The 9,284-nt window shown below is 52.5% G+C and overlaps 1 protein-coding gene across 2 annotated transcripts in view; it reads right to left on the bottom strand.

Annotated features, from left to right (window-relative positions):
* Positions 1-2,729: 2,729 nt before the first annotated feature.
* The window catches only part of DIPK2B (divergent protein kinase domain 2B), a 41,772-nt gene continuing 35,217 nt past the window's right edge, over positions 2,730-9,284 (bottom strand). Inside the window, exons 4-5 of one of the 2 annotated variants that reach the window (XM_081808957.1) lie at positions 7,431-7,719; positions 2,730-6,220 (exon numbers count right to left, since the gene is read on the bottom strand). In XM_081808957.1, coding sequence (XP_081665083.1) covers positions 5,880-6,220; positions 7,431-7,719 — 630 coding nt within the window. In that variant the 3' untranslated portion in view covers positions 2,730-5,879. The remainder of the gene's footprint in view (positions 6,221-7,430; positions 7,720-9,284) is intronic. The other variant, XM_081808958.1, reaches the window with a different exon arrangement.

The following is a 9,284-nucleotide window of genomic DNA, read 5'->3' as shown; positions in this document are numbered from 1 at the left end:
AGGTGGACCCTGATGACTTGGCTAAGGTTGTGTCTGCCAGGTTCCCTCACCATCAAGTTACTATTTTTCCCTTCGTTCTTAATGAGTAGACTCAACTCAAGACAACTTTGAGTTGATGCAAATGTCCTGTGTCTCCTACTTTCATCTGGTTTGAGCTCCCACTGAGGATTCTTGCCTGCAATAATTATTAGTGTGGTGTTTGCCAAGTGGTGACTTTTCACTCCCATCGTTTCTTCTACACTTATGAATTGGAATTCTACCATAACCAAGAGCTCTTGCCTCCCCCCCTTACTTACTTATTCAAGTATTTATTTATATCAGTATGGTCTCCTAAGAATTGACTTTAATTATGGATTATAATCTGTGACTATCACTATTTATTTTGTAGCTCAGATTGTCCCAGATTTGGCAACTGGGAGTCCCTTCAAGTTGGCTTCTGTGTCCTTTTGACATGCCCCCAATTTTCTGAGCATTTCCTTTCTTTCTGGCAGCACAAGATTATTCCAGAATCATCTTCTGCTTTCCTAGTCTTGGAATCAGCCATTTCTCCAAAGAGCTCTGGTTTCTTTTACTGGAGAAACCAAGACCAGGTAGTGGGGTGTTGCTGCTTATAGGCCTTCTCAGAGACAGAGCTGGGAAATAGAGTTCTAACACTCACATCTGTATTTCTGTATCTATCCATCCGTGTATCTACAGCAAAAATCCTGTGTTTTTAGTGATACTTCCAATTCCAGTCCAACCTTAGAGGGTTGAAGTTTGCCCTCCCTCCTTCCTTGCTTATAACTCCTTTCTCCAATGGTAAGAAGCCTGTCTCTCATTACCCACAATATATTTAGTTACCTGCTCAACACTTAAAATAATTTTGGAACAGCTAACCCACATCCCCATGGGAAAAATTTTACTAACTAGAGCACAATTTTTTGTGCATGGTTCTTTGTCTCCTTTCTCTTTCTTCTAAATCGAGGTGAAATTCACATAACACAAAATGAACAATTTTAAATTGTGTGCACGGTTCTTTTTGTCTTTAGCCTTATACTGTTGTAGTCGAAATGCTTACTTTTCAAGTTACTTAGGCTAGTTCTTCGGTGTTGTTATCCTAGTCATGTGTAACACAGTTAGGTCCACTGGCTATGGTTTGTATTACATCTTAGTGCAACCCACATCCTGGGGGATCTTAATTATTTATTTGTGGGTTGTGTGAGGCATTCCCGTGGTTCTAAGAGTCAGATTTATACAAAAAGTTATACTCAGAGAAGGTTGACTCTCTCTTCGTCCCTACCTCCATTCCCATTCCTCCCTTCTTTCCACCCCATTCCCACCACCCCCTGTAGGTAACCAATCTCGTTAGCTTCTGGTTTATTCTCTCTCTCTTTCTCTCTCTCTCTCTCTATATATATATATCTGTGTGTGTATATGTATTATATAATATCTTATATATAATATATATTTTCATATAATATATATTTGTATCACAAGTGAGCAGATGCATAAATGTTTGCTTATACTCTTTCTTTCTTACATGAAAGGTCGCATCCTCTAAATACTCTTGGTGCTTTGCTTTTATGTTGTTCTCGTTTAGCTGTGTATCTTGCAGATCTTTCCGTATCAGTTCATAGAGATCATCCGCATTCGTTTTCAAAGCTGCATGGCACTCCATGGTGTGGAGGTATCATGGTTTATTCAACTACTCTCCCATGTACGGGCACTTAGGTTGTTTCCAGTGTTTTCGATTATAAGCAACACCACAATAAATAACTTTGACGTGCTGACTTTTGCAAGAAGGGCTGGTGCAGGATCTGACACCCTAGTGGGACGGGGTTGCTCTCCCTCCTTGTCTGCTCCTGCAAAGAGCTACACGGGGCAGGCCACTTGAACTGGTTGCCCAGCTCCCCTTTGCTGGCCTGTTCCTCTCAGTTGCCTTTTGGAGGGTCATTATATCTGCAAATTCACTGCCCCCTGCCTGGGCGTTGACCCTCCCACATGTCTTGCAACCGCAACTGTTCTTAAACAGTGCCCTGAAGAGCTGCAGACAGACCAGGAGTATACCTGTGCACACGTGAGCCCAGCTGCACCAGTATACGCAGCCAACAGGCCTGGGGTGGGCAGAAAAGCCACATCTCCGCACACAGGCTTTCAACTGGCCAAGATGGCTTCCACATTTCTCTTCAGTACTGAGCGCGGATGGACTTCCCAAGGCCCCCAACATTACCTGCTTGAGGAGGATTCCCTTCTGAGCCTGGGGGAGGGCTGGGCTGAGGAGGTGAGGACAGTGGCTGCCCAGCTGTCATTCATGATCAAGCCAGAGTCTGGTTAGCAGGAAGCCGTAACAATGGCCCCAGTCAGACTGTCTACCAGCCTGCGGCATCCTGGCTTCCTTACGGGTCCTCTGGGCTGGAGCAGAGCCTTGGGGCCGGGATCAGGGGGCCTCCCAGAGCCTGCCACACTCTCCTTGGCTCTGTGAGGAGCCCTTTTGTGCTGGGAGACCCTCTGTTCTTGCCCTACATCTGCCTTCAGATACAGAATGCCTCTATGTGCCAGGCTCTTGAGAAACACTGTATTATTAAAATAGGACAGTAACCCTGCGAGGGCAGAGCCTTTCCTCCCCATCTTATGCAGGCTCAGAGAGGTTAAACAACTTGCCCAAGGTTACACAGGAACCAGCCGAATCATTACTTGAAACCAGCTCTGGCTGATTCCAGGGCTGTAGATCTTTCCCAAAAGAATACAAGTCGAGCAAAGTATTGATTTATTTAGCAAACTCTTTATCTTTTAACCCTAGAGGAAACTTTCAGGCTCACGGAATCACTGGCGGGCAGAAGTCAGATGCTACAGGAGAGGACTGGAAAAATGGTCACTTTGAATGAATCGCTTGAACCCGTTTCCTCCTTCGAAGAGTTGGACTTGCCCGCCAGGCTGTGGTTCTGCCCACGTCAGGCTGCGGCACGTGGAATGCATTCTCGTAGCTCAGTTCCTTTGCCATGGTGGTTGTTCCGTATTTCGTATACGGCCTCTGGTCCCACACCTAGTTCCCTTGGTGGTGGAGGTCAAAGGAGATGCCAGTGAACCCCAGGGGCATTCTCTGCCGAGGTGAACAGTTCATATTCTCAGGCACCCAGGGCCAGCTTCACGGGCACGCAAGCTCTGCAGCCTCACGGGGCCCGCGCTTGGTTTCATGCTCTGTTGTCTGGCCAGTCTTAATAACAGGAGGCCCCACTTTTTCATTTTGCATGAGGCCCCGCAAATTCGGGAGCTGGTCCTGCAGGCCAAAAAGGCAGTAGCTAAAAACTCTCAGGGAAGCCGCTCTGTCCTGCGTATGGCCGGCAACGTGTCTCCGTCTGTTTGGGTGGCTTTAACAAAATACCATAGACCCGGGGGCGGGGGGGCTGACAAGCAACAGACATTTATTTCTCACAGTTCTGGGGGGCGGGGAAGTCTGGGATCAAGGCGCTGGCAGGTTCTGTGTCTGGAGAGAGCCCTCTTGCTGGTGCACAGATGGCCATCTCCTTCCTGCGTCCTCATGTGGCAGGAAGGGCGAGGGGGCTCCCTGGGGTCTCTTTTAGAAGGGCACCGATCCCATCCATGAGAGTTCCACCCTCATGAGCCAATCACCTCCCCAAGGCCCCAGCACCTAATACCATCACACTGGGGGTTAGGATTTCTAGAGAGGAATTCTGGGGAGACACATGAGTCTAGAGAACATAGTATGTGACAAACGCCAAGCAAAAGGGCCTAAAGAGTGTACTGTTTTTCGAGCACCTGCTCTGTGCCCGGCTGGGTTGCTGCGCAGAACACAAAGCGCCCTCACCACCGCCATCCGCCATCTGGAGGCTGCTCTCAGCCGGATGGGAGGGTGGGACACAGATCTCTCCAGAATACCCTTTGGATTAGCTTCACATGGGCACAGACCTATGGTTCAGGGGTACAGAGAGGGGATTCAAAAAGGGGTCCCTGGGGGCCGGGCTGTCAGGAAAAGCTCTGGGTCAAGGTAGGACTCAGACAGGATCTTACATGATGTGTGGGACTTGGTAAGTGGAGAAATGGAACCGTCTGAACCTCAGCCCTGGGTACAGATGCACACGACACATTCCCTCATGGTTGGGCCTGGCCTTTGAACCCATCACTGTAGACTGGACTTGGGGAATATTGCAGGTTGGGTCAATCCTCTCCCCTCCAGACCGAGCCAGAAGGCCACCGTCTCCAACACTCTCAGGCAGCCCAGGCCTGCCCTTCCAGAAGCTTGGCCTGCCATCCTCGCTATCATGGTTGCCCCGGGGGTTAGTGCCTGGAGCTGTCAAAAGGCAAACCCCCCAAGGCAAACAATCTGGTGGACAATGAAATAAGACGTTTCTTGGCCCATCTTTAAATGTGAGTGAAGGGGCCAAAACTGGGTAGGACAGGGTGCGAATCAGCAGCCGAAGGGGAAGGCAAGAGGAGCATGGACCATCTCAGCAAGTTGCTCTTCCTCCTGGGCCTCAGTTTCCCCATCTGTTAAGTCAGGCATTCTGACCTAAAGGTGGTGATTTAGAAGGAGACGAGAGGAGGCCGACTGGGAGGTCCCTAAGGGTAGAGGGCTGACAGGGAGGCTGGACAAAGGGTCAAAGAGCCCCCCACTAAGGCTTGAGGGGCCAGGGTAAGAATCCACATGCAGGCCCACATACCATGTGACTAAATATTTCAAAGGTATAAAGCAAACTAACACACTGTTGAATAGAATACGTTCTGTTGGCTGACCTTGAAAAATACTGTTGCAACGACCCGTAAGGCCGAGTTCAAGGAAAATTCTCAGACTCCTTCGACTGCTACACTGCAGGCCGCGGTGAGGACAGAGCTGGCCTGGGGCCCTGGCTGTGGCTGGCGTGTCCTGCTCGGGCCTCCGGCTCCAGGGAGCAGAGCTGGCCGCCGGCCCTGTGCTGCGCTCTCAATGTCGTCTCTGCGGGGAGGCCAAGGGCACGCTTCCCACAGGCTCTTCCCTGCCAACGACTGAGGGCAGCAGGGCCCTGTGGAACCTTCCTTTAGATATAGCACCAATGCCACTCTTAGAATGCCTCTGCTGACCTTCTCTGCCTCCCTTGGGCTCAGACTGGCAACACCGCCTTCTTCCCTCCTATGCAGCGATCTTCTTTAATACGATCCTTGCCCGATTCACCCTCGTCCTGACACCTGCTTCTCAGAGGTCCCGGATGAACACATTGGCCCCCCGCCCACTGCTCATCTGTTCTCAGCCGGGGCTCCTTCTCACGCCACGAGGTGCCTCACAGGAGCACCCGGGACCCCAGGCACCCAGACTGTGCACCTGTCCACGTGTTTCCTTGGCCTGCCGTCTCCTCACTCCGTGGCAGTGTGGGCAGCATGGCGGGAGGGCTAGTGCGAGGGCCCAGGGAGCAAGAAGGGGGCCCCTCATGTTTGAGCCTGACACGGTCCTGGCCAGGGACCTCACCTTCCCCCTGCCTTCCCTCCATGTCAGCCTCCACCTCCACGGCTCTGTCCCATGTGTCCTGCCTGCGCATGTTTCCGGAACACTCTCTGTAACCACCTCCCCGTGTCCCTGGCCCTTCACATCCCTGTCTTCTTTCAGTAACTCAAGAGTCTGGTGGAGAACAGAGGACACTGAGGCTCAGCGAGATCCAGTGAGTGTCTGCGGTCGGGTCTTCTCCGGCCCAGCCCAGGGCTTCTCCGTGACGCTGTAGCTAGCAGGGGCAACCGTGCTGTGCGGCACGACTCCCCTCTGGTCGTCAGAGTGTTCCTTCGTTCCCGGGAAATGAAGGTGCCTCTCTCTGAATGTCCCAGGACGGAGCTGCTTCTTTCAACCTTGCAGCGACCCGCCTGGGCAAGGGAGGGCCAGGGACGTTGTCCCCGGAGGCCGGCAAGGCTCCAGCCGCTCAGAACTTATCATTATACTTGCAGTCTGGGTAGCGGTAGGCGAATCTGGGGTCACAGGTTCTCAGGGGCCTCAAGATGTCCTTCAGCCGGCTGGCGGCCCTGAGCACTTCGGGGTCGGGGTGGGCGCCCTCCCCACACTGGGCAAGTGCCCTGTCTATCTCCTCCTGCACCGGGGAGGGGAACTTCCCCAGGAGGAGTCGAGGTAGCAGCTGCCGACACACGAGCACCAAGCTCTGCTTCTCCGGGATGGTGTAGCAGGAGGGCAGCTCAGCCTGGCAGCCCGAAAGCAGGCAGCTGAAGATGTCTTTACTCTCTCCTGCCCCGGCGGCTGCCGGGCTGCCTAGAAGAGAGATGCACAATATTACACACCCTACGACCTGCGCTCCTTGCAGGGGAGTGGAGCGGGGCGGGAGGGGGGGAGCGCCACTAATTAGAATTGCTGGATGAATGTTTAGTGTCCTAGCATCTCCTGTCACCAGGAGATTTAGAGCTTGGGGACACAGTGGTCCCTGCTGAGGACAACACGGGAGGGACTCTCTGTGCTGTGGCAGGAGGAGGCCACGGCATAGAAAATGCACTGATCCCCGCCAGAGGTTGGGCTTCTAATTGTAGGGCTCACCCCCACACTGTGATTCTCCCGTTATTATTGTGGAAGGAGTGAATGCAGGAAATGCCTAGGACCCGTCTCATCCGCCCATGTGGAGTACAACGTTGGGAGAAAGAGCAGAAAGAGCAGGTGATGCAGAATATGCATGCAGTGGGGGCCAGTGGGACTGCCCAGCACAGTGGTTTCCGTCGCCCCAATATTCTGCCATCAGCCTCATTTCTTCTGACTCGATTCTTCTTAAGAAAGGCAACTCAGGAAATGAGTCAGTGCGGTTTCACTGGTCAGTCTTCGGAGGCCTTCTCATATCAGCAAAATCAGAGATCAGAGAAGAAAAGCCTCCGTCCTGTGACTGGGCTCAGAAAATGTGGTCACCGCTCGGGACTGGGATGCTCAAAGAGTTCTAGAACGCTCGCTGAGCCTGTGCGGGCGGGGAGAAACCCGATTCACTCATATACCACATTCGATGCCATGCTCTTTCATTTGGAAAGTTTAGAAAAAGCAAAGGTGCCCAGATGGATGGCACCGTGGACCAGGGCATCAGCCGGGTAGGGACGTTTCAGATAAAGGCTAGAAGCATCGGAGAGAGAGGCTCCGAGGAGGCGGATCCGGAGGTGGGGCCTGTGTGAAGGCGGGCAGGGCAGGCGCCCCGTGTGCCACACAGACGGCCTGGGACACCAGCAGCGCCCTGAGGGTGTAGGCGGGGCCGCGGGGCAGAAGGCCCCCATGGACAAGGTCAAGTCCGGTTCCCCTTTGGAGAGGGAGTTGGAGCCCAGACTCAAAAGGAGAAGAGGGACATTTTACGAAGTGGGGCTGCTCTTACGGTGACACACGGAGACCGGAACGGCCCCAGGATGCGACCGCCTCCACCCCAGTCACCCCTCCCTGGCCCCTGTCACCCTGACTTCCCCTCTACCAGCTGCTCAGTGAGGCCCATGCTGGGTACCTTCCTGCTTGTCGATGACGCCCAAGGCGCTGGCATCCCGGATGAACAGATGCCCGTTGTTAAAGATGCCAAACGTGCCCGCGTCGACGTGGGTGAAGTAGAAGAAGTAGTTCAAGTCATTGCTCCTCAGGGACTCGAGGACACCGAGGAGCTGGTAGGCCAGGTCGGCCGCCTGGTCTGGGGCCGCGCCGTAGAAGTCCCGCAGCGGGCTGGTGCTGGTGCTGACCGCCAGTCGGCCGCAGGAGCCCAGGTACTTGGGCAGCGGCCAGCCCTCGGCGCCCGGGAAGATCTGCCGAGCAGGAAGGGGGAGGTATTCGAGGATGAGAGACAACAACTCGCCCCCGCCTCTCACCAGGAGCCTCCAGAGGGATGAGCCTCACCGGGCCCCCTCCGTCTCCGGATGCCTCGGCCATGTGTCCCTCAGCCTATTCTGACCTCTTGGACCAGGGACCCCCCCCCCACCCTTTCGTTCCATTGTCGATGGATGAAGGCATTCAGAAAAGTCAGTCCCTATGTCCATGCAGCGGATGCATTTCAACAGGTTCCCCAAGCGAGGGCCGATTTTCCATGGGCTTCCAGATTCAGGGGACTATGTTTATTTTAAGAGCTGAAGAATCAAAAAAAAAAAAATGCGACTCATTTTTGGGATTTCACGGGCAGCCCTGCCTAGGAGGAGGCCATGGGGTGAAACAAGAGGGTCAAGTTCAGGCCGATGTAAAGGAAAATATTTTCAAAAATAACAGTGCAGGCACACGTTCTGGGAAAGAACAAAAATCACGACAGTGGCCCTTGGTGGCTGAGTCCGGGGAACCATGGCGCTGGCTCTGGGTGAATCTGCCTGGCCGGGGTAACTACCTACTCACAGATGCTGCACCTGCCCCCGCCCCCCGACTGACTGGAACCTTCTGACTGCTTAACACTGATCTCCGGAAGCATACAGTCCTGGTGGGTCTCCTTGGTGTCCTGGTAAGAGCACCACATTCGTGGATTTCTGAGATGAAAAAGGAAGGTGGGAATCCTGGCTGCTCTTTTCTTGACTATTTATTGAAGCAGCTGTATCTGGAATGGTGTTTCTTTAAACGAGGGAGAAATGACAGAAACTATAAATACCACCTTTTTTTTTCTTCTTTTCCTTCTTAAAAAAAAAAAAAAAAGAAGTTATCCCCCTCTAGGACAATTTTCTGTAGTCTTCTGTCCATTTTAACCCACCCGCTGGTTGTGAAGAACCTTTTCTTGCTTCCCCTGCCCACCCGGGACCTCTCCCACTAAGTGCTGTGGAGGGAGGTCCCGGGCCCCCTGGCGAAGTCTAACTACGCAGCCGTGGGGTCATCCCGGGGTTGGACAAGGGTGACAAGATCCAGGCTCTTCCCAGGTGGGGCGAGGGGTGGATGGAGGGACCTGGCCCAGGCCTCTCAGGAGTCTGCTGCCACCACTGAGGTTAGGATGCTGGGAAAAGGAGACCCCCGAGAGGGACAACCAGCAGTTCCTTCTCCTTCTCTAGGATTTAAAATGCCAATGTTACTAGGCAGGTTTTAGCATATGGACCTTGCAGTCAGACAGCTCTGGGTTTGGGTCCCATTGCTGACATTAGCTAAGTGACTGTGGTTAAGTCACCTCACATCTCTGAGCACCCCCTACCTCATCTGGAAAAGGGGACAATAATAATATTTCAGTGGGGTTGTGGAGTTGTGATGTAAAAACATTCAACACAAAACCCTGTACACAGTAGGTGCTTAATAACTAAGAGCACCTCATTGATTATATATCAATATATATTAATTATTCATATATTAATAAATATGCATTAGACAGTAAGTTATATATTAATATATTAATTATATCACATTATATTAC

The sequence above is a fragment of the Leptonychotes weddellii genome, chromosome X, assembly GCF_054177405.1.
Source record: "Leptonychotes weddellii isolate Sample4059 chromosome X, ASM5417740v2, whole genome shotgun sequence".
NCBI classification, from domain to species: domain Eukaryota; kingdom Metazoa; phylum Chordata; class Mammalia; order Carnivora; family Phocidae; genus Leptonychotes; species Leptonychotes weddellii.
Note: the sequence above shows the minus strand (reverse complement) of the source record. Positions and strands in the feature narration are given on the sequence as shown.